This window comes from Penicilliopsis zonata, assembly GCF_001890105.1.
Source record: "Penicilliopsis zonata CBS 506.65 unplaced genomic scaffold ASPZOscaffold_7, whole genome shotgun sequence".
NCBI lineage: Eukaryota > Fungi > Ascomycota > Eurotiomycetes > Eurotiales > Aspergillaceae > Penicilliopsis > Penicilliopsis zonata.
This window is the reverse complement of record NW_019208917.1, coordinates 738,692-762,130: the sequence shown is the minus strand read 5'-3', so window position 1 is coordinate 762,130 and position 23,439 is coordinate 738,692. Positions and strand designations below refer to the sequence as shown.

Here is a 23,439-nt window from a genome sequence, read left to right as displayed (position 1 = left end):
CTCCGGTGTGCGGCGTCTTTTTTTCCCTTCCCCACTCACCGCCCTGCTGGCACGGCCAATGGGCGCGCGTGCTGCCTGTCCCGCTCCAGCGCGGTCGGGGCTGGGAGGCGTGTGACTGGTTCGGAGGGGAGCGCGCTAGGCCCGGCTGGGGCTAGCAGGGGGCCGGGAGCTCCAAACTTTTGCCAGGCGCTAGGCCTGAATGGGTTAGTTCGCAGCAGTTCCCGGGAGACGAGCGAAAGCCGGAGGGCGGCATACGTAAAAATATTCAATAAGACGGGGACAACTATTGCTCTGTAGTAGATAGTAGATAACTAGTAGATATGGTAGGTTGAGAAGAGGCTACCTAGGTGGTTGGGAATAGGTATATTTTACTACTAACTTATGATTGATTAGACTACCTACATACGGAGTACTAAACATAGACACTATCCCATGCTGCCGTTCAGTCTCGACCATGGCCCTCTAGGTCGAACAGGCTTACTTTTGCGAGACTGAACCTCAGAGGCCCAGATATCGCCAGTGTCATCCACGGCCGTGACAGCCTCGAGATCCTGGTTCATCATGCCGTAGACCACTTCCAGCGTCTGTCGCGCCTCCTGTGCCGCCTCCATGCCCACCGTGATCTGCTGGTCGACATGCTCCTGCTCGTTCGTCCGCGCTGCGTCCGAAGCAAACGCCCATGCCTCGGCAGAGGCGAGAATCTCGTCACGGGGTGCTCGCTCTGCAGCAGAGCCGAGCGCCGCCACGGCGTGCTGGAACCGCGAATGTCGGGCGAGGATAGGGTATTCCGGCAGCAGATGGCTCTCGCTGCTCAATCGGTCGAGCAGGCGCAGTGCTGTCGTCTTTTCCTTCGCTAGGAGACCGGCTAGGTACGATTTCTGTAAAATCAGAGCCTTCTGGCTCTTGGAAAGTGGCAGGAACACCTCGCTCGCAAGCTGTAAGACATTCAAGTCGTACCCCGCTCCGGTCTCCCGCCTGCTTTCACCGGGGTTATCACTAGTATGAGCGGGAGGATGCTTCGGAGCAGGCGTAGAGAGCGTTCGGTATGCTCTTGACAGGACTTCGAGAAGCTTCCGCCGGGCATCCACATACGCACTGTATTCCTCCTGTATGTGGCTTTGTAGATCATCCAGCAGATGCGCGGGGGCGCCTTCTGCCTCGGCCGCGGGGAGGCCAACATATGTAGCCTCCTCGTGACTGGCGGTCGCAAGCCGGTCCTCGACCCATTTCACCAGCTCGTCCCGGGTCCGCTGCAGGGCCCTAGCCTTGACAGGGAGAGCAGAATCCGAGTGTGTCGAAGACTCGTGCCGGGATTTCAACTCCTCCAGCATTCTTTTCTCCCGGTCTAGCCGCGATTTGGCACTGACAATGGCTCGTTCCAGGTCATCGACCAGTCCTCTCACACCGATATCTCCTGCCCCAGCCACGCCACTGCCGTCAGCCGGGAATAATGGCTGGTGTGCATGTGTCTCCCCGTCCCCGGATTTCCCCCTCTCTCGGCGTTTTTTCATGTCTTGGAGATAATGCTCGAAAACCTGGAGCTTGGCATGCCGGCGACGGTCCCGGAGAAGCTTCAAGTACGTCTGCAACCCTGCATCGACTCCCTCCGTTGCCTCCGTCTCCGAGTGCGAAGACTGCCCCTCCTCCCCCGGCGGTTTTCTCGCTGCCAATCTTTCAACGACAGTCTCATATTCTCTCCGTGCCGTTATATTCGCCTGCAGCGCCTCCAGATATTCTCTCCGCAGCCCCGTCACGTCGGAAGGAATGCGTTTGACAGCCGTCGCGACGTACTGCGGGGCACACAACGCAAGATGCGGCGGTGCGTACTCGGTCTGGTCATCGGCAAGGGTGATTTGTGATCGGAGGTACAGCGTTAACACGCGGCGGATCCGCAGGGTTTCCTGACGGCTCTTAACGTAAGGAGAGAGGGGTTTAGCGAACGGCGGAATGTGGAGGGCGGACTCGTCCTGGCCGGCCATTGCGACAGTCTGAGATGCAGTATCCATTCAAGATCACTATATATCATCAGAAGACAACACTCTGAAGCAGGAATCTGGTTGCAACCGTTGATAACACTGCCCAGAGCAAGGACACTCCCGTGGTATTGTTATTTTCCTCCTTTCGGCGGTCAGTGAGTAGTTAGTGAGCACTGAGTACTAACTATCGTCTGCCCTCCGTAGCTCAGCATTGACGGTCGGTGGCTTAGACTCTTTGGTCAAAAAGAGTCAACCAGGCAGTCGGGATATCCTTCAATCAGTAGAGGCAATTGAAGTCGTGCGTCGGTAGTTGAAAAGGTTGGTTTGGTGAATTTGATAGAACCACACGATCACGTGGTGTTTTGATCAGCTGACTCTCTATAAAAAATACCCCCCCCCCAAAGACAACCATCTCTTATCAGAAGTTGTTCTCCGTATAATTTGGACTAAAGAGGCAGTTGGAAGGACGGCGGCAGCGATTTCCCATATCCAACGGTTCAGAAATGGCTCGTATCAACGAACCCCCTTCAGCTCATCGCCCATTCTTGGGTGCGTCAATGGGGAATGTTGTTGTCCTTACCAAGGCCAGAGGCTGATAACAGGAGATGAGACATTAACCCTCCATCGCCTCACCAGCCGAAGCGAAGAATCCAGCAGCGTAGAAGGCAGCGCCGACAGCCACGAGAATTACTGGGCTCTGTAATAGGCTGCCTTGGAGAGCTCTGATTCCTCATTGCCCAAACACGCCCGGGTCTGACCAGTCACCGATGATCGCCCAGGTTGCAGGAACCTTGCGCCCGTACCCAAAGGGCAGGGAGTCAAAGACAGACAGCCGATCTACGATTTCTTTTTTTTCATCCCCCCTTTCTATTTTCTCTCCAATATGCTTCCTGCTCGATTGATAGCCAACGAACAGCACAGAAGAGGCCTACGTAACGGGTGACACCTACCTGTTTACCCCCCCTCCCGCTGGGAGCTATCTTCTCCATTCCTGGTCGGACTTGAAACCTGTTGGAATCTCAGTTCACTAAAGGGGGTCGACTGACATCAACGAGCTGCATCGTGTTTTGTGATCCATCACTGTACCTGGCCCGGGCCGCCATAAGAGCCAACCGGGTGTCTTGTGTCCTCTTTGTTGTTGTATTTTATGGCATCTGGTCTCCCCCTCGTCTCGTGAGATAAAACAGCCGAACAAGACAAGAGTCGATGGCTCCCGATACGAACTCAGTACCTCCATCCCCTCAACCTCAACCGCCTAGTGGAATGACCAGTGGTCGCACATCTGATGCTCCCTCGTCTCCTTCCTCACGAGGACCCTCCCAGACGATGGCCACCCCGATGGTTTCGCACGGCCCGACGGCGCACGCGACAGCCACGCCAATAGTTGTTGATCATGGCAATGGAGGCACAGGACAAGGTTGATTCATATAGCGGAATGGAGATGGTTTTCTAGTAGGCTGACTACCCGTATTCAAACAGGCCCGTTGCGTCACCCCAAACCTCTGACGGCTGCCGATCTGCACCTCATGCTAGAAAAGGAACAGGAATCGATGGTTCAGCGTCCCAATGATACCCCCGGCAAGATCGGACCAAGGGTGGTGTGCTGATATTTGTGTGTTTGTTTCACAGGTGAATCGTCTCTCGAGGGAGCTTTCGCTCCTCCGCCAGCAGACTGCTTCCGTGGCGTCCACCGCGTCGTCGACCTCGACGACCTTCAATGAGTCCCTTGAACCCCTGCACTCCCCCTACATCAACAGCTCGATGCACCCGACTGCATCTAGGCGACACCGGTCATCGTCAAACCTGAGTTCCTATATTCCCGCGGTCCAGGGGTCCCGGGCAGGAGGCATGGCGGCTGGCAGCCGCCCGGCTACCGATTTGGGTCGGTCTTGTAGAAGTCGGGAGCCGTCCATCACCTCCCCTCGCCCGTCAGAGAATTCGTTGTCGCCGTTGCTGATGCAGCCGACCTCCCAGCCGTACCAGGGAGATTATCTTGCTCACATTACGAGCAACCATCATGCTCCTGCTAGTTCACAAAGATATCTTCCCCCCCAACAGGGCTTCTCCGGACAACAGGCAGGAACCATGTCTCGGCTCGAGGAAATCGTACACCAACGGGGAGAGCTTGACGCCGTCAAACGCGAGAATGAAGCCTTGCGCCGGCGAGTCCGCGAGCTAGAGCTCACTCTCAAGAAACACCGTGAGCTCGAATTGGCCAAAACAGCCGAGGTCTCGCTGGCAGAGGCTAGCCAGGCTTGATTGGCGCGAATTCCTGCAGACGATCTGTGTTGATCGACCTAGCTTATTTTTTCTTTTTTCTTCTTCTCCGTTCGTTCCTTCATTTCCCAGCGCTGTACTTTTTTTTTCCTATACGCACAACAGTTTTCTCACTGGTGCCTGACTCGATATTCATCGATTTTCTTTATCCACTATTAACTATATTCTGCCTGTTCTATTCTATTCTTATCACTGATTTCAAAACCACAGCTGTGAGCTCTTGGGACGGTGTTCAGCCCGCACATCCACTGTGGCTGTGCTGGGAACCCCTCACTACGTCACCTACTGTGGCGCGATCGGGCTGCCCTCCCATAATAAATACAAGCTGGTGGGAACCTTGTCTCCTATTTTCCTTTCCAAGTTACACTCTCATCCTATTCTATTTGAATCCTCCTAAGATTATAAAAAAAAAATATCCATTCCAAAATTTGATCAAATTCGATCCATCAACATGTCTCAGAGCACCACCGTCCACGTGTCGGGCATTGCGCCCACGACCACCGAAAAGGAGGTCCACGATTTCTTCAGCTTCTGGTGTGTAGATCTGTCTCTGGGCTGAAGAATACCATAGAACTCGACTAATCAATTTACAGCGGCAAGATTATTTCGCTCTCTCTGACTCCTGTCTCTGGGGAGGCTGATGCTCCCAAGTCGGCGTCTGTGACGTTTGAGAAGGACGCGTAAGTCAAAAAAGTCACCCTGATTTCAACACGGTTGGCACATTTGAAGCATAAGCCTGACTGACTGTTAACAGAGCTGCCAAGACTGCACTGCTTCTGGACCACACCCAGCTCGGCAGCTCGTCGGTGCACGTGGAAGCGGCGCCGACGATCGAGCAGCTGGCAGGCACGCAGGCGGCGAGCGCGGGGCAGGCCCGGGATGAATACCAGCACGATCTGGAGCAGGAGGACAAGCCGCGGTCGCGGATTGTAGCCGAGTATCTGGCGCACGGGTACGTGATCGGCGACAACGCGCTGCAGAAGGCGATCGAGCTGGACCAGAAGCACGGCTTCTCGTCGCGCTTCCACGCCGCCCTCTCGGACTTTGACAAGAAGTACCATGCGACGGACCGCGCGCGCGGCCTCGACGAGAGCTACAAGATCACCGACAAGGCCACCAGCAGCTGGCGCGGCCTCAACTCCTACTTTGAAAAGGCCATGGGCACCCCCTCCGGCAAGAAGGTCCGCGACTTCTACATGCAGACCGACAAGCAGGTCCGCGACATCCACACCGAGGCCCGTCGTCTTGCCGATCTGAAGAGCGGCAAGCCCTCCGCCGAGGAGGAGAAGCCCGTCGTCCCTGCTGCTGCTGAGGCCGCGGGTGTTGCCCCCAGCACGGTTCCGGCTTCTGAGCCTGCTGGCACCGTTCCCCCTGCGGAGCAGGCGTAATTCTCTTTTCGTTTCTGAATGATGACTATGTATGGTTATGACTGCTGTTGTATTTATGACTACTGTGTTTATCAATACCTATGTCCATATATCAACCCGTACTATAACAAAGTAGATGACAGTAGACAACAGTAGACAACAGTAGATACTAGATACTAGATTCAACATGATACACTAGGCCTTATTTCCCTTCTCAAACATCTCCGTCACATGTTTCTCCAAAGGATGCACCGGGTTGCTGGTCAACCCACTCTCCTTGAACCGTTCGGACTCCTCCTGCGCCCTCGACTGGCCACCCGTGTACTCCTTCGCCTTGCCCACCCCGGGCGGATCCTGTTGCTGCGCGCCCGGTTGTTCTTCGGGCGGGGGGGACTGACGGCCGGATTTGGGGGATGACATTCTTTTTGTTTTTTTTTTTGGCTCAGTAGTTGTTTTTGGATTGTGGAAAAGTATAAGGTACTTACTTGGCTTTGTGGTAGGTTGTTTTTGATGGTTGTTAGAAAAGTTGAGTGAGGTGCTGTTGGAATGCTAAGGTATTTAAGTTACTTGGATATACTTATATCACTATGACGTTACAGCCAAGTTATGGATACTTACTTGCCTACCTAGTAAGTGCCTACCTAGGTGGACGTAAGCTATGTTTATTAATAAGAACGAGAACTCTGATTAATTTAGTGGCTTATGTTTTATGTTACTTCTACAATAGACTCATAGATTCGTAGAACATACCATATCGGTGGAATATTATCAGGGGAATCTGTGCAGGGCATGGGACATGACTTTTCGAGCATGAGAACGTGATGAACAGAGGAATGGAACAAAAAATCTAATGGGGACAGGAACAAGCCGGAGGCTCTCCTGGATCTTGGAACATGCAAACATGCAGTCCCCGACCATGCCAAAAATCCACGAAAAAAAAAGGGGGGGGGCAAATGACGAGAATAAGATAAAAGGAAAAGAAATCGGAAATGCCAACTTTATATCATGCGTGTATAGCAGGACTACCCGTCTCAATTGCCATTCGTCTGGACACCCGCGGCGGCAGCGGCGGCGGCAGCAGCCTCGGCGTTGGCTGCGGCCAGAGCCTTTGCATCTGCTTCGTGGAAGACCGCCTCGATGATCTGCTGTTCCTCGGGATTGAGGATCTTGGCCAGACTGTCATAGAGCTGGGGCTGCTCTTGTTGGAGGTCTATATATAACCTTTAGTAGCAGCACAAGAGAGGGAGAGAGAGAGAGAAAGGAGAACATACTCATGAAGACATGTTTGAACATGCCATACGGCTCGACCTTGTCCAAAGGAGTTTCGAGAAGACTCTCTTCGTCCAGTTCATCGTCATCATCGTCTGCAAAGGATCCAAACTTCTGGGCCTACGCAAGTCAGATTTTTATTTCTGTATTGATAGAAGTCCGAGAAGAGAAAAAAAAAATATTACCTCTTGGTTGAGGAAGTCGAGGTACGCGGCGCTCTCGTCGGCAATGTCACCGTCAGCTCCGGTAGCCTCAGCTTCGTCCTGGTCGGTCCATTCAACATCACCAGTCCAGTCGTTTTCCTCATCGTCGAGGTCATCTTCGTCATCAAATGTGAAGTCGGACTCTTTAGTAGCCTCCTCACGGTCTATCAAAATTAGCTATGATGTCACAGTTAGGGTAAAAAAAAGGGGGGGGAGAAAGAGAGACGTACTCTTCATGGCGGCGGGAAGAGTCTGGAAGAGTCGGGTCACGCCCTGCAGCAGACGGGGCCAACCCTGCTGAACGCTGGTCGGGACATTCTCCGCCTTGAGAGTCAGGAGGGAACTGATGGCGGCGATGGACAGTTTCTTGTCGTGGACACGACGGAAGTTATCGATATTGGAGAACCAGGTGCTGAAAAACTTGTTGGTCCAGCCCTTGGACTCAAGGTACTGCAGGGCGAGCAGGGGGTTGTAGTAGATGGCGTTGATGACCATCTCCATCAGGTGCATGCGGTACGACTTGGTCTTGGCCTCCTCGGCATCGATGACCGTCATCGCGAGCTCGATGAAAGTCGGGATGTACTGGTCGATGCAACCGCGCAGGTTGAGCATGACCGTTTCGGCCAGCTTGCAGCCGCATATCCGGTCCACGCCACCAACCTTTTCATCCCGGAAAATGTCTTCGACCATGCTGACGACCGCGGCGAGGTAGGCAGGGTGCTGCACCATTGTCTCAGAGCCGTACGCGACGTAGTTGTCCAGCGCGGGCAACATGTCCTCCAGGTACAGCTCAGCGCCGGCCTTGAAGGTCTTGTGGATGAGCTCGAACGCCTGCCACATGGTCGGGGAGATGGACTTGGCGGCAAACGTGCAGCTGTCGATGATCTCAAACACCTCGTTGTACAGGTCGTACAGCTTGTTCTCCAGGGTGATGGAGATGACGGGCATCAGGATGGTCTCCAAGTGGAGCAGCACGTCAGGTGTGCTCTCGAGGGTCAGGATGAGCGTGCCGATGGTCTGCAAGACACCTAAAGCGGTGATGCTCTTGTCGTCTAGGAAGTCACCGTAGCCATCATCATCGCCCTTGGCCGCGTTGCGCTCGAGAAGCTCGCCCACGATGCGCATGTAGGTGTCGCGCAGCTGCTCGCTCAACGCCACCGCGAACGGGGTGAGCTCAGCCGAGAAGACCTCCACAAAGTCCTCCATGACGTTGGCCAGGGCATCGACGTCGACCTCGTTGGCGAGCTTGAGGAGCTGCTGCATGATCTGAGGAATGTTCTGCTGCATGGAGGTACGGATGATGTCGTGGCGGATCAGCGGCTGCAGGGCTAGCGCGGCCTCGACACGAACGGGCAGCTCGGGATCGGTCATCGACTCGAGGATGTTCCTGTAGATGATCATGAGGTTGTTGGGATCCTTGAAGTCGAGCTGCTCGAACTTCTCCAGCGTGTCGCAGGCCCGAGCACGGAGGAAGCCGTGCGGGCTGCGGAACTCCGGGAAGACGTGGCGGACGAAGAAGTACTCGACCTGGTTGGCGATCGGGCTCTTCTTGCCGAGGATTACGGATGCGAGGGAACCGATCATCCGCAAGGCGCCCTCCTTCTCGCGGGGCTGCTTCTGGTCATCAGGGGCCGATTCATACTTGCTGACCACGCCGTTGACGAAAGTCAGGATGGAGAAGGTCTGCTTCTTGCGGCTCTTGGTGAGCGATACCAGGAAGTTTGTGGCGGCCACATCCGGGGCAGAAACCTCCTCGTAAAAGTTCAGCTTGCGGTGGAGGTACTCGGACGGATCGGTCTCGAAGAGCTCGATGTCCTCGTCCGACTGGCACAGGATCGGGAAGATGAAGTGGGCGATCAGGTTCTCCATGTGTGGCTTGAGGTGGTCCCACATGGCCTTGGGCTTAACGCACTCCTCCAAAAAGATCATGGTATAGGCTAACGCGGGGTTACTGAGCCATTGGGTCTTCGACACCCACTTTTCGATCTCCTGCAGATATCCCTTGAGAATCTCCGGGGCGAAGGTGCCGATGAACATCTTGGCGTATTGGGTGTAATCGGGCTGGCTGGACTTGGTCATCGTAGTCGGGTTTCCGTACCTGTATACACAATTAGCTTTTCATTCCCTTTCTCTCTCTCTCTCTCTTTCTCTCTCTGTCTCTTCTACCCACCGGATGAAAAGGCGGTTCAAGTTGGCATAAGACCACTTCTTGCACTTCCACCAGTGATTAAGCTCCCGCTCCTCCTTGGATTCCATCATTGCGTTGGCAGGAGGCTGCTTGGCCACGATCCGCAGGAACAGCGTGCACCAGTCGACGGTTGCCTGGTGGGTTTGGAGATGAGGAGACAATTCGAACTATGGAAAAATCCGTCAGCGACATAATCCTTCTGCTTCCATCGCTCTCTCTCTCCCTCTCTCTCTCCCTTGAAAACCCACGTAGATGGCATGCTTATAAGACTTGACGACAATGCGGAGCATTTCGGCGGCCTCCAGGCTCTCCTCATCGACAAGCTTGGTACCGATATTGAGCAGCTGGGGGAAAGAATGCTCGACGATCTTGTCAAACTCCTCGCGTTTCTCGCCCGCCTTGAAGCGGTAAACACGGCAGATGGCCAGCAGGCACTGCAGCCCAGCGTAGACGGAGTTGGCATCGTTGCCGCCCAGGAGCTGCAGCGTGATGTCCAGGAACCCCGGCCACTGCTCGGGGAAGTCGTGCTGCAGGATCTTCTGCAGTAAAGGAACCAGCTGGGCGCGCACGTTAGGCGGCGACGAGGCCAGGACGGGGATCAGGCGTTCGCGGAAGGCAGGCTTCTCCTCGTCGGGGATGGGGCGGCGTGACGGCGAGTCCTCGACAGGAGCCCATCCACGGTTCACCCGGTTCTTAAGATACACACCAGCTAGATAGAAATCGGTTATTTTCGTTGAACAACACAAGACTTTTTTTCTCTCTCTCTTTTTCTAATTTTTTGATTTTTTTTAGGTTGGTGAGGGGTTACCCGATAGCTGGACGGCATTGTTCTGCTCCGCCTGGAGAATATCCAGCAACGCGTTGATAAAACCCGGTTGGTTTTCGGCCTGTTCAATAAAAAAAAAATCAGCTTCCTGAATCCCTGCAGCCTGGCTTTTTCACTCCACCCACGTATTTCAAGTCCAACTCCGCCTGACGTCTCGTATCCGCATTGGCGTCGAGGGTCGACTGTATGCGGTCTCGGAGCGCTGCCACATCCATCTTCGTCGCTCCTGCCAACGGACCCCCGCCAGAAAGTCGTCAGATATCAAGGGGTCCCCCGGTGGCCCGTTTTCGAGGGGGAGGAGAAAAAGAGGCGAGAAGAGGGGGGGAGGTGAGAGGGGAAGCGCAGAAGGACCTGGTGGTTGTGTGCAAGAGAAACGCTCTGGTTTGGTTTTCTCTCGTGGATTTTCCGCCCCGCGCTCGGCCGTGGCTAATCAGAGGCCGCCCACACAAATTGATAAATCAGCCTCTGGGAGAGACTGCACTGATCTACGTCTGCTACGGCTCCACAGCCAAGTAAGGTGGTGGTGGTGGTGGTAGGTAATAATAAGGTATTTATTGGGTTTTCTCACATGTACAGCGATGCCGCAAAGATCACGTCGCGCTTGATCAACTCCTGCGCCTGCTGCATCTTGGTGTACAGCGTCGGGTCTCCCACCAGCTTGGCCGCGTTCTTGACCTCCCGGCACGTCTCGTCCAGCCGGCTGACGGTGCGGACGATGGTGCCCTCCATCACGTCGGTCAGGTCGGTGATGCGGTTGAACGACATGCCCTTGGCCCACTCGTACACCACCTCCGCCAGGCCGAAGCGTGGCTTGCTGGCAAAGTCGTTCTGGTCCTCGCTCGACTGGATCACCTGGTGTAGCACCTGGAAGTCGTTGACCTTGTCGGAGATCCGGATGATCGCCTCCTTGCCCTTTTCCAGCCGCGGCGTCAGCGTCGGCACGTTCTCTGTCTTCTCTTGGAAGACAAACGCCGACAGCAAGGCCACAATCTCTTCCGGCTCGAATTCCGCCAGCACGTTCTCTAGGATCAGCTCCGTCAACACCAGCTCATCGGCCGAATGGATCTTTTATTTTTTGGGGCCGAATTAGCATGTGTTATCCCATATCAAAAGAGTGGATTCGAGTGGCAGCTCTCACCTCACAGGCCACCTTGCCTTTCAACTGAACGCGCGAATGGTCGTCGATGAACCCGAGTTCCTTGAGAACGAAGATTCGCTGCTCGTAGTCCGGTAGCAGTTGTAGGTTCTGGTCGGACATGAGTTGCTTAAGCTGGTTGATGTTTTCCTTGACCTGCCATTCGTCGTGTTGCATCTCGAACTATTCAAGGTTTGTTTTCTTAGCAAAAAAAAAAAAAAAAGTCTGATACATCGTTCTCGATGTTTGAAGGGAACACCTACGTGCGCCAAAAAGGTTGGACACTCGAGAGATTTGCAAGACTGCGCAATGTTGATCTGCGCCTGTCGTTTCTCGAGAATGTCCCGGACTTGAAGTTCTTTGATCCGCTCGTAGTCTACCTCGTCCCAGACAGGATTGGTCCAAGAGGCGCACAGTTTCGACAACTCTTTATCGGCATACTTGGCTGCTTCTATAGTCCAGGTTATCAGCCGTTTTTGTTTGTTTTTCTCATCTCAAAAATGTAAACCCTTGTTCTTAGCTCACCCTTTTTAATGTTGAGGTACCAGATAGGGCCCCCGAGTTTGATCAAGGTCTTGGTGACGCATTCCAGGTCCTGGATAGGCACTCGGCAGACCTTGAGCGTCATGTCGGCAGCGCGGGTAGGCAGCGGCTGCAACAAGTGACGGAATGCCGGGGTAAAGGGAAGGATATCGCTGGGATGACGTCTACTGCTCAACGTGCCGATCTCAAGGACCTGGATGCTTGGAGTCGTCCCGCCGCTGACCCCTTCCTTGACCACGATGCCGGCCGTTCGAAGTCCCTCCTGCTTAAAGCGGGAGTTATTAGAATTGGTGAATCCTGTAGGAGATGGGGGGGGGGAGGAGGAGGAGGAGGAGGAGAAGGAGAAACTTACCTTTCGGTACACGACGAGTCGTTTGGGGATAAAAAGACGTCGTCCCACTGGAGACGCAAGCAACCCGAGATTGAGCTCGCCGGTTAGCTTCTCATACTCGATCGCTGCCTGATGGCAGTTGGCAAGGTCGATGTCGCAGATTGAGCACGGCTCGCGCTTGATCTTGGCCAGACTAGCTTCGGACAGCTGGACCTGTTTTTCATGTTCAGGTAACAGTGCCTGGGTTGCATTCTCGCTGAAACTCCGCTTGATCATTTCTTCGATCTTCAAAGCTTCGACGCGGAGCAGGTTGAGAATCATATTGTATGTAAGCCGGAATTGGGATCGGAGCTTCGTCGGGTCGCCCAGGATCATCCGTCGCAGCGCACCCACTGGAGGCGCCTCATCGCGACCACTGGTCACGATAATTACATAGCCTACCGTGTCGAGGCCTCGTCGCCCAGCACGACCAGCCATCTGCGTGTACTCGCCAGGCAGCAGGTCTCGGAAGCCCTTACCATCATGCTTGCGGAATCCGGAGAAGACGACGGTGCGTGTAGGCAGATTGAGGCCCATGGCAAACGTTTCGGTGGCGAACAGGACCTTGACCAGCGACTTGGCGAAAAGAATCTCCACGATCTCCTTCATGATCGGCAAGAGACCACCGTGGTGAACCGCGATACCTCTGCTGAGGAGCTCACGAAGGCGAAGAATCTGCGGCAGGGACCGGTCCTCTGGTTTCAGACGAGTAAGGGACTTCTCGATGAACATGTGGATCAGACTCTTCTCAGAAGCGGTACAGAAATCCTGCTTCGAAAGCGAGTCGGCGTTCTCTTCGCATCGCTTCTTCGAGAAGACAAAGATACAGCCGGGAAGGAGATTCTCCTTGCGAAGATGTTGAACCAGGTGTACCCAGATGTTACGGTCCTGAGCGACCGTAGTGCGACCGCCTCCACGACCGGTTCTGGCGATGTTTCCGGTTCCTCTGTTGGACGGTTGTCCTCTACCCCTCTGCGGTGCGCCTCTCTGTGCACCACCCCCGCCGCCGCCTCCTCCTCGTTGACCACCACCGCCGCGACCACCAGCACCTCGAGCAGGACCCGGGCCTCGCCCTCTGCCTTGAGGGCCGCCGCCGCCGCGTTGGGATTGATGGGCCTGAGACTGGGCCTGAGCCTCAGCAGCCTTCTGGGCCTTGACTTTGTCTCTTCCTGACAGGATCTCATCTGCCGATTTCCAGCCTTGCTCCAGGAATCGTTTGTTGGAGTCCACAATCTTGTGCTTGTTGTGTCCAGCCCATAGGTAGTGCTCTAGCGGGACAGGACGCTTGGCCGTGGAAATGACATAGATGTCCTTTTTCTTTGTCCGTCCAACCCAGGAGGCAAACTCGTACGTGTTAGGAACGGTGGCGGAGAGAAGGATCAGGGTAACATGCTCTGGAAGCATGATGATGACTTCTTCCCAGACCACGCCTCTCTCCAGATCGTTCACATAGTGAACCTCGTCGAAGATGACGAATTCCACATCTCTGATCAAATCAGCGCCGCGATAGAGCATACTGCGAAGAATTTCGGTCGTCATGATCAGACAGCTTGCCTCCGGGTTGATCTGGACATCACCTGTAAGGATACCAACGTCGTCAAAGGTGGTCCGGAAATCCCGGAACTTCTGGTTACTCAGGGCTTTGATGGGCGATGTATAGATGGCCTTGGTCATATGCTTCGCAGCCAGAGCGATGGCATATTCAGCGACGACCGTCTTCCCCGCAGACGTATGGGCAGCAACAAAGACCGAGTCGCCGTTTTCGAGATGATACACGGCTTCCTTCTGGAATGTATCCAGCTCAAAGGGCCATTCTCTAGCCATGTCGGGCACCAATTCGTTAAAGTTCGGGATATCCTTGTTGACATCGACCACATGGGCCCATTCCTTCCCACCTTTCTTCGCGATGGTAGAGAGAAGCGGCGCACGAGGCTCCAGTGATGGAAATTCAACAGGCAATAGGGTATCTATGTCTTCTTCCTCACCCTCGCTGACATCTTCGTCTTCCTCGGTCTTGCCCTTCTCTTCAGCCCCCGGGATGGCCTCCTCGTCTTCGCGAGAAGATCCCACCACTTCCTCTTCTTGGAGGGTGGCTTCCACCTCTTGATCAGCTTCCGTAGACTTGGCCTTCTCAAACTTCAACCCACGAGAGAATCCGGGCGGGATCTCCAGCAACCCGTCTTCCGTATTGAAGTTGATAATGCGATCGAGACCCGACTGCTTGGCCCCGCCCAACCGCGATTGTTCGGCCGCCTGCGCCTCCGATTCCATGGCAGCAAGGGCTTCGACGCCATCCAGTCCACCGGGCGCGAAGGGGAAAAACCCAGCCGCCCCCCGGACAAAGTCGGCACGGCCAGCCGGCCGACGCAGCAAGGACGTCGAGTTCTTGGCCGTCGCACTCGCAGCAGGAACCGTCACCTCCACATAGCCAGTAACACGACCCTCAAGGCCCTCGCGGGTGAACCGGGTGACAGTCCGTGTCTGGGTTGCAGCCACATCAAACAGGTCGGTGTAATCTGTCGGTACATCCCAGCGTCTCTGTAGTCGATTCAGCCATTCGGGACTAAACCGAGGCGATGGAGTCAGGAAATCACGCTCCAATTCCGCCTTGAGCGCCTCTGCGTCCTGTCGGACCCTCTTGCGAGGCCTCTGGGTGTGCGCATACGCCCCCCCGCTTTCCTCCTCCACAAGCCGGGCATCGAAATCGGGTGTCCTGACCTGCTGAGCGTCCAGCTTGAGCTGCGACAAGGCCGTAGCTAGAGATGCCGCCATGAGCTCTGCCTCGAGCGAGACTGCCGGCTTTTTTGGTCAATCGAGCAGTGTGTTGAGATGTATAGAGAGATTCCCACCGGTTCGAATGATGAAGACCGATAAAACAGCTGGCGACTAGACAGCTCCCTGCAGAATAAAGAGGTTATCACAACTACCCAGCATACCAGGATTGTTCAGGGGAGAGAGAGAGCAAGTGAGAGAAGTGTTCAAGACGGCGATGGGCAGCATAAACCGGGTAGGCGGCATTTAATGGCAGTAAAGACCACATTACGTGGGGCAAGAATAATAATAGTAAGTTAGTGAATAGTTAGTTAATAGATAGTTAGATAACTAGTAGTTAGTTAGATGTAGCAGTGAAGAGGAGAATTATTGAGGAGTGCAGAAGGTCGATATTTACTACAAGTTGATCTTGGCTAATTATCATCAAGTATGCTTTATAAGAGTCTGTATTCCAAACTCAACTTTTTGGCGCCATCGCTAGCAATACAACAAAAAAAAAAAAAAAAAAAAAAAAAAAAAAAAAAAAAAAAAAAAAAAAAAAAAAAAAAAGGTAAAACAACCAGAGAAAAAAAAGAAAATAGGATCCAATCACGCCCAAAGCAGATGCAGAATATGATCAGCCAGGTCAAACGGCTCGTAGTTATAGGCTATAATCTCCAGGGTAGAAAAACTATCGCCACGGGAAAGGAAAAAGAGAACATCAACGCATGCAGAATGGAAGTGGTATCTTCGAGAATCCGGGGCCAATATGGATAGTATTCATATATCCAGTAAACAGGTTAAGAGGTGGTCAACATGGTAGGTTAGGTATGTAGGTAGGGAGTATAAGGGGCAGACCATTATGTATGAAAAAGACAGAGGGAGGAGTCCATTGTCAGAATGTGCAACCATATGCAAGGGAAGGAAGGGGAAAAGAAAAACGAAAAAAGAAAAAGCGCAAGACATCAACTCGTTAAGCGTTCGACTAGGCAAGTCATCGGTAAGAAAAGATCGGGAAGGTCTTACGGTCATGGATATTCAGCTGGAATTCAAAGATTCCCTGGACACTGCCAATGTACCTAGAGGAACTGTCAATAACAAGATAGACAAGATATATATATATATATATAAGTGGCAACTCACAGTGTCCTCCCGTCGGCGCCAAATCCCAGTCCCGCGGTACCGCTGGGCTCTTCGTCTCGATAGTTATTTCGCGTGCGACGTTCTGGGAGCTCATTCAGAATGTTCCGAATCGACCGCGGGGAACGGGTCTGCTCGAAACCCATAAGCTGCTGTCGATAACGTTGCTCCCACTGGCTGGTAAGGCCGTGGATTTGTTGGTCGGGATTGGATTGGCGCTGACGTCGAAGGCGCTCCGCCGCCACGTTCGCTCGGAGCTCAGAGTCGAGTAGACGATGCCGTTCGGGTCTCGCATCGGAGCCGCGTGGCTCTGGCGGTCGAGATGGATTAGGGCTTCGTTGTGATCGTTGTCGGGAGAGGGTCTCTGGCGCGGGGATCGTGGTGTCCAAGACGACGCGGGGTCGAGTCGCGGCCTCGTGTGGGCGGGTGGCCGTGTTATTGTTGTTGTTGTTATTATTATTATTATTATTGAGGACGTCGGTACTGGAAGTGCCCGATTCGACCGGGTGCTGGGAATCCGCCGTGCGTGAAGCGTCCGAGTCGGTGGGTAGCAGCTCGGAGGGTGATGCGGTCCAGCTCAAGGTGACGCTGGGTTGAACGTCGGTGAGCATCTCAGAGGTTTCTGGAGATCTATGGTTCGTGCCGCGATGGTTCTGCGAGAGAACCACGGAGCCTGGACGCCGGGAATTCATGCCGCGGTCCAGGGCACCCATCCGGCCCAGATAGCTCTCCCGAAAGAGCTCGTGAAGGGCATCATTATATTGTATGGGCGAAGTCGGGCGAGATGCTCTAGCACTGGTGCTACTCTCAGTGGGACCCTGAGGGGGGGGGGGAGGACGGTTGGCAGAATATGGAGTAGCGTTGGATCGCGCGGGGCGCTCCGGATATCCTTCTTCTCCTCGAGACGACCAGCGCGCGGTGTTGAGAAATTCAACAATCAGCCTCTCTCTCTCCGTGAGGTCCTGTAGTAGATTCTCGCGCAAAGAGTGGCGATCGGACCCTTCGCCCTCATGGTCGATGGTTGGGCTGTCGATCATGTCCAGCATGGCCTGGGGCGTGACGTCCCAGTCGAAACGCGAGTCGGAGAAACCCCGGCTATCGAGGGTCGAATCCGTCAGGATGGGCTCGGTGCGCACTTGCTGCAGTCCTGGTTCATCATAATCCAACTGGATGATCTGCCGACGTACAAACGCCTGGCGCACATCGGCGACCCCTGCTCTGCCGTGGTCCTCCATCCAGACCAACAAGTCCCAGGGCTCGGGAGAAAATGTCATGCACCGAACGGCACCGCCGTCATAGTAGGACCTGGAAGAACGGAACGCGCATACAACTGGATCCTGTGGCTCCTCGGCATCTTTGTTGTCACGGATCGTCTTCACGTTGAAGACGTAAATGACTCCAGACTGCGCCCCGACGGCGCAAAGATGGTTCGAGGGGGAAAAGGCGACGGTGAAGCAGCACGCTTCATCATTGCGGCTGGTTGTGATGTCCATATCGACGGACTGGATCAAGGTCCAATCCCACGCGGTAAGTCTCTGTCCGTTATCTGCCAGCACACTGGAGCTCATGTCGCGAACGATGGCGTAGAAGTACACGTGAGATTCATCACCAACTGCAGCCAGGATCGTCGAGTCCGGCGATATGGCGGCATAGTTCATCGATGCCGGGTGATGAAGCACTTTCAAAACTTTTGCTCGAGTCAGGGAGTAGATGGTCACGGTCCTGTCATTGTTGCTTCAAGCCGAACCACGTGAGCAGAGGTCGGGGGAAATCAAACTCAAAAAAAAAGGAAGGAAAGAAAGAAAGAGAGAGAGAGAGAGAGAGAGAGAGAGAAATCACCTCAGAACCATGACTTCCTCATCAGCAAGGCCTCTATTATCTCCTGGTAAACGGTGAATGGAGACCGAGTTCACGATAGTGCCTCCAAACCGGTGAAGCTGGATTTCGGGGGACTGTCGTCGGCGCATTCGACGAGTGGGATCGGGCTGGTCATGATTAATCCACGGCGATGAGGCTCTGGATGGGATATCCAGATCAAGGGGCAGAGTAGTGTTGTCAAAGTCCGAGTGGCGCGAAGGCGAGGGGTGGCTGGCGGCGAGGCGCGTGGAGCTGCGGTCGGAGACTCTGATGAAGGCGCACTCCCCATTATCTGAGCCGCCGACACCGATCCAGCCGCAGCCAGCAGCGAGACATTTTGGCTCAAAGGGGATGACCGCGATTGTCTCTCGTTTGCGGGAGGATATGTGAATCGCATAGACGACGCGGTCGGCCACGAGGTAGACCCGATCTGGGTCGGCGGTACTGATATAATGACGCAGTTGCTGATGGCTACAGATCGCGGGGGAAAGCAAGGAGCGGAGGTCCTATGTCAGCGAGAAGCCATCAAAAGACCAAGCATCGACATGTCAAGCAGAAAAAGAGCGAGGCCAACGTACAAGTTCGGGATCTTGAGAGGGAAAAATCGGCGTTTGGTTGGAAGGATTAGCGACTCGGTAGGGCGATGTCTATTGGGGAGGCCAAGAGAGCGAGGTCAGCAACCAGCACGCAAGAAGCACACAGCTCACACCCACGGGGAGGATGCAACAGACAGAAGCGCAGTTTCCAGGGTCATGGTGACTGAGCGCCGCGTTCAAACGACAGAGGACATGGCGGGAGCGGTTGGAGAGGGGGACGGGGACACGAGTAGGCCAGAGGTGGTAGTCTGATTTCCCAGGATTACTTATCGGGGCTCGAACTCGCCCAGCGTTTTGCCGCAGGCGCTTCTCTCCTACTTCGGAGGGCCAGCGCGGATGACGTAAGACTTGACACACGGTGCGAGAGTCCCAATCCGGGGATGCGAGGGAGCAGTCCGAGGCACTAACTGTTGGGACGACCGAGCATCGGCTAGAGTCGGTGGTGTGATAAGAGTGTCAGGCTGTGAGCAATGAGTGCGCACCTATTGTTATTACCCTAGGTGGCTATCGATGAGGTGGAATGAAAGTACTGTACAGTGTACAGAGTACCTACCGTTAGGTAGTCTGTAGGAGTATCCAGTTTCTCCCGAAGGTAATTGCTAACATCACGTGTCTCATTGGTTTCCTATTCCCGAAGCGTACGTGGAGCCTGAGGTGTCGATATTTGGTGTCACTTGGGCGCTTGCCAGGACGGGAAGACGGCTACGATACCTAACCTACTAGGTATGTCTGGAGTAATTACCTGGTAGCAACGGTCTGGGATTAATATTGATCCTGGTTTGTTTTGCTGGTATACTGCTACTAAGAAGTACTATTATTCGGCTTTATCTAAAGTAGGAAGAATTTACAGAGTAACTATAGTATTAGTTATTGACTACCTAGTACTTTCTCCATCATTCTAATGATATATATCACTTCATTACCCTTCTCACCAGAAATTAGTACTATCTGACACTAGTAATATAATATTAAAATCATATCCATTAAAGTAGTCCCTTTACTACCTTACATATACTACATATTAGAATATCTTGAGCCTCAGACCAAGGAAAACTCCGTTTGTCGGCGAGTCCAGCTTGAGCTGCGGTGGCCACTGGGGCGCTCCTAGCTCGGACACTGCTTCTCATTGGTTGGAGGTGATTCTACAGTCTTCGACGGCGGGCCGAAGCTCTCCGTGCAATTTTTACTTCTACCCGGCTCCTTCTCCCCTTCTTGCTTTGGAAAAAACCCATCCATCTACCTCTCCTTATTCCTCCCCATCCTCACTCCGTTCTTCTTCCATCATCTCCCTATTTTTCCATCCATCCATCTTCATCCCTTCGATTGTATCGTCTAGGGCTCTCTTCGTCTTCTTGTACTAGTTTTCTACCTAATTCTTACACAATGTTGTCCTCTCGCTTCGCTCGCGCCGTAAGTTTTGCCCCCAGTCTAGCACGCGCTCGCAGGGACAACCTCGCTGATCATCGTCGTCTTGTTTACTTTAGGTCCCGCGCTCTGCCTCTCTGGCTCGCCCTTCCACACTCAGAGTCCCCGGTGCTTCTTTCCGGAGATGGAACTCGACAGAGGGTGGTGAGGAGAAGGTCAAGGGCCAGGTTATCGGTATCGATCTGGGTATGACTGTCTTTTCAAAACAAAACAGAAGGGGAATTGAAGAAGCTAATTATTTTTCTAGGTACCACCAACTCCGCTGTTGCTATCATGGAGGGCAAGACTCCTAAGATCATCGAGAACGCCGAAGGTATGTGAAGAAAGAAAATTTTTTTTCCCTCCCCTTGCGACCAAGTGGTCAGAGCTTGGAGATAAAAAAAAAATAAAAGCAAGAAAACTGACAACGTATCAATCAGGTGCCCGCACAACGCCCTCGGTTGTCGCTTTCGCCCAGGATGGTGAGCGCCTTGTCGGTATTGCTGCCAAGCGTCAGGCTGTTGTCAACCCGGAGAACACTCTGTTCGCCACCAAGCGTCTTATTGGACGCAAGTTCACCGACGCTGAGGTCCAGCGTGACATCAAGGAGGTTCCCTACAAGATCGTCCAGCACAGCAACGGTGACGCCTGGGTTGAGGCTCGTGGCCAGAAGTACTCTCCCTCCCAGATCGGTGGCTTCGTCCTCAACAAGATGAAGGAGACCGCCGAGGCCTACCTGAGCAAGCCCGTTAAGAACGCTGTCGTGACCGTGCCCGCCTACTTCAACGACTCCCAGCGTCAGGCCACCAAGGATGCCGGTCAGATCGCCGGTCTTAACGTCCTGCGTGTCGTCAACGAGCCCACCGCGGCTGCCCTGGCCTACGGTCTCGAGAAGCAGAGCGACCGTGTCGTCGCTGTCTACGATCTGGGCGGTGGTACCTTCGATATCTCCGTCCTCGAGATCCAGAAGGGTGTCTTCGAGGTCAAGTCCACCAACGGTGATACCCACCTGGGTGGTGAGGACTTTGACATCTCCCTCGTCCGTCACATCGTCCAGCAGTTCAAGAAGGAGTCCGGCCTGGACCTCTCGGGTGACCGCATGGCCATCCAGCGTATCCGTGAGGCCGCCGAGAAGGCCAAGATCGAGCTGTCCTCTTCCCTCCAGACCGAGATCAACCTCCCCTTCATCACCGCTGATGCCAGCGGCGCCAAGCACATCAACCTGAAGATGACCCGTGCCCAGCTCGAGTCTCTCGTCGACCCCCTCATCAACCGCACCATCGAGCCCGTCCGCAAGGCCCTGAAGGATGCCAACCTCCAGTCCAGCGATGTCCAGGACATCATTCTGGTCGGTGGTATGACCCGTATGCCCAAGGTCACCGAGTCCGTCAAGAGCCTGTTTGGCCGTGAGCCCGCCAAGTCGGTCAACCCCGACGAGGCTGTCGCCATGGGTGCCGCCATCCAGGGTGCCGTCCTGGCCGGTGACGTGACCGATGTCCTCCTCCTCGATGTCACCCCCCTCTCCCTCGGTATCGAGACCCTGGGCGGTGTGTTCACCCGTCTGATCAACCGCAACACCACCATCCCCACCAAGAAGTCCCAGACCTTCTCCACCGCGGCCGACTTCCAGACCGCCGTCGAGATCAAGGTCTTCCAGGGTGAGCGTGAGCTGGTCAAGGACAACAAGATGCTCGGCAACTTCCAGCTGGTCGGCATCCCCCCCGCCCACCGTGGCGTGCCCCAGATCGAGGTCACCTTCGACATCGATGCCGACTCGATCGTGCACGTCGGTGCCAAGGACAAGTCCACCGGCAAGGACCAGTCGATCACCATCGCCTCGGGCTCCGGTCTCTCCGACTCGGAGATCCAGAACATGGTCGAGGATGCCGAGAAGTACGGCGAGCAGGACAAGGAGCGCAAGGCTGCCATCGAGGCCGCCAACCGGGCCGACAGTGTCCTGAACGACACCGAGAAGGCGCTCAAGGAGTTCGAGGACCGCCTGGACAAGGCTGAGGCCGAGCAGATCCGTGAGAAGATCGCCACCCTGCGCGAGTTCGTTGTCAAGAACCAGTCCGGCGAGGGTACTGCCACCGCCGAGGAGCTCAAGCAGAAGACCGACGAGCTGCAGAACGCCAGCTTGAACCTGTTCGACAAGATGCACAAGGCGCAGAAGGAGCAGGCTTCCCAGGCCGAGCAGCAGCAGCAGCAGCCCGAGGGTGAGAACAAGCAGTAAGCTTGAGTTCTCTCTCACTCTCTTACACTCACGTTGAGTCTCTTTTTTTTTTTCTTATTTTTTTTAAGAATGGGTTAACCACCCATTCTTGTGTATTTTTTCCCCCACCCCTTCAGCCTAGAGCTTTGTGTTTTTTTTTTTTTTTTTTTCCTTCTCTCTTTTTTTTTTCTCATTTCCTTGATCTACTAAGCATACTGTACACATACTCTGGATGTTTTTTTCGGTGTACGGAGTGGTTTGGGGTATTCCGCCGTACTTGCGAGCGGATTTCTACATCTGTATTTAATGAGATACGGCTGGGGCAAAAAGGACTGGCTGCATGCTAATACACTCCTCTCTTTATTCACTACCTCCAAGTAATCCACAGTCTGTATTGGGAGCAATGAATAGCGTGGGACCGAGCCACCCAACTAGTGGTGCGATGTGTCGAAGCAAGGCATGTGATTTAATCTAATAGAGACCCGAGTACGAGTGGGTGCTTTTGAACGAGTTAGGTGTTGATCAATACGACGGCGATTATTACTCTTGATAAGTACATAACCTAGTGGGAACTCTCCTCCGTAAGCCTTTTTGCTACTGCACGAAACCTGTTGGCGGCTACTCCATCCTGTCTAGGTGAGACAAGCAGGGCAGAAGAAAGTGGCCAATTTTTAGGACAGTTGGTAGGGCTATTAAGGTTAGAAGAACTTACTAACTAGTTAGAAATAGAAATTCATTAAGTCTAATAGAGCAGGAATTAGTTACTCAATAGGAAAAGCTGCCCATAGATCTAGACTGAGCTAGGGGTTGACTATATTAACTAATATTAATAATTCTAAATAATCTCTGCTAATAATAATAAGAAGTTTAACTATCAATACTGTCATTCTGACTGGCTGCGCTGTCTCCACTGGAAATATATTTTCTTTCCTATTCTATAGTACACAATAACAATAACATAATAAGGTACTGGAGATTGTAGACCAGGATTATTGCACCTACCTAGGTACCTACTAGGTAATAAATATATAGTAAAGCTACTCTATGCTCTATATAATTTATAAGTACCTAGTATCTAATATATAATCAATACTATTACCATCTACTTCCAAGACATTATTGACGAATCTATTCTTATCAAAAATAGTCAGTCAATAATATCAGTCTAATGCACACTAGCTGAAACCACTAGTCATCTTACTGATCCATCATTTCACTCACCATCACATCACCTCTTCTTTCTTTTCCTGCTTTCTTCCTCCTCGACCTTTCTTGCTCTTCGATCCGCGCCCTCCTTGCTGCACCGTTGACCGCTCTGCATTGGC

The 23,439-nt window shown here is 53.6% G+C and overlaps 8 protein-coding genes across 8 annotated transcripts; 3 read left to right on the top strand and 5 right to left on the bottom strand.

Annotated features, from left to right (window-relative positions):
- Window positions 1-347: 347 nt before the first annotated feature.
- On the bottom strand, window positions 348-2,172 carry ASPZODRAFT_132730 (hypothetical protein). The gene has a single exon (XM_022723099.1). It carries the CDS (start codon window positions 1,977-1,979, stop codon window positions 426-428), a length of 1,554 nt encoding a protein of 517 aa, XP_022581141.1. The 5' UTR covers window positions 1,980-2,172; the 3' UTR covers window positions 348-425.
- Window positions 2,173-3,182: 1,010 nt separating this feature from the next.
- ASPZODRAFT_16385 (hypothetical protein) lies at window positions 3,183-4,235 on the top strand (the record flags this gene model as incomplete). Its single annotated transcript, XM_022726650.1, has 3 exons — window positions 3,183-3,393; window positions 3,456-3,529; window positions 3,606-4,235. 3 exons carry the CDS (start codon window positions 3,183-3,185, stop codon window positions 4,233-4,235), a joined length of 915 nt encoding a protein of 304 aa, XP_022581140.1.
- A 469-nt stretch (window positions 4,236-4,704) lies between these two features.
- On the top strand, window positions 4,705-5,641 carry ASPZODRAFT_142434 (hypothetical protein; the record flags this gene model as incomplete). Its single annotated transcript, XM_022724853.1, has 3 exons — window positions 4,705-4,787; window positions 4,847-4,933; window positions 5,008-5,641. The coding sequence occupies 3 exons, from the start codon at window positions 4,705-4,707 to the stop codon at window positions 5,639-5,641; spliced, it is 804 nt and encodes a 267-aa protein (XP_022581139.1).
- Window positions 5,586-6,061, bottom strand: ASPZODRAFT_132728 (hypothetical protein). Its single transcript, XM_022723098.1, has one exon. It carries the CDS (start codon window positions 6,038-6,040, stop codon window positions 5,816-5,818), a length of 225 nt encoding a protein of 74 aa, XP_022581138.1. The 5' UTR covers window positions 6,041-6,061; the 3' UTR covers window positions 5,586-5,815.
- Window positions 6,062-6,356: 295 nt separating this feature from the next.
- On the bottom strand, window positions 6,357-10,473 carry ASPZODRAFT_166849 (hypothetical protein). Its single transcript, XM_022726788.1, has 8 exons — window positions 10,232-10,473; window positions 10,089-10,167; window positions 9,529-9,989; window positions 9,263-9,447; window positions 7,323-9,190; window positions 7,075-7,256; window positions 6,892-7,009; window positions 6,357-6,830 (listed from the first exon to the last, which is right to left on the bottom strand). Exons 1-8 carry the CDS (start codon window positions 10,319-10,321, stop codon window positions 6,652-6,654), a joined length of 3,162 nt encoding a protein of 1,053 aa, XP_022581137.1. The 5' UTR covers window positions 10,322-10,473; the 3' UTR covers window positions 6,357-6,651.
- Window positions 10,474-10,670: 197 nt separating this feature from the next.
- On the bottom strand, window positions 10,671-14,926 carry ASPZODRAFT_152081 (hypothetical protein; the record flags this gene model as incomplete). Its single annotated transcript, XM_022725809.1, has 5 exons — window positions 10,671-11,171; window positions 11,245-11,424; window positions 11,505-11,692; window positions 11,767-12,046; window positions 12,137-14,926. 5 exons carry the CDS (start codon window positions 14,924-14,926, stop codon window positions 10,671-10,673), a joined length of 3,939 nt encoding a protein of 1,312 aa, XP_022581136.1.
- A 506-nt stretch (window positions 14,927-15,432) lies between these two features.
- Window positions 15,433-19,032, bottom strand: ASPZODRAFT_132724 (hypothetical protein). Its single transcript, XM_022723097.1, has 5 exons — window positions 18,634-19,032; window positions 18,481-18,549; window positions 17,885-18,373; window positions 16,049-17,779; window positions 15,433-15,984 (listed from the first exon to the last, which is right to left on the bottom strand). Exons 1-5 carry the CDS (start codon window positions 18,654-18,656, stop codon window positions 15,900-15,902), a joined length of 2,397 nt encoding a protein of 798 aa, XP_022581135.1. The 5' UTR covers window positions 18,657-19,032; the 3' UTR covers window positions 15,433-15,899.
- Window positions 19,033-19,881: 849 nt separating this feature from the next.
- On the top strand, window positions 19,882-22,135 carry ASPZODRAFT_16380 (hypothetical protein; the record flags this gene model as incomplete). The annotated part of the gene is made up of 4 exons (XM_022726648.1): window positions 19,882-19,908; window positions 19,983-20,109; window positions 20,171-20,236; window positions 20,343-22,135. The coding sequence occupies 4 exons, from the start codon at window positions 19,882-19,884 to the stop codon at window positions 22,133-22,135; spliced, it is 2,013 nt and encodes a 670-aa protein (XP_022581134.1).
- Between the last annotated feature and the right edge of the window lie 1,304 nt (window positions 22,136-23,439).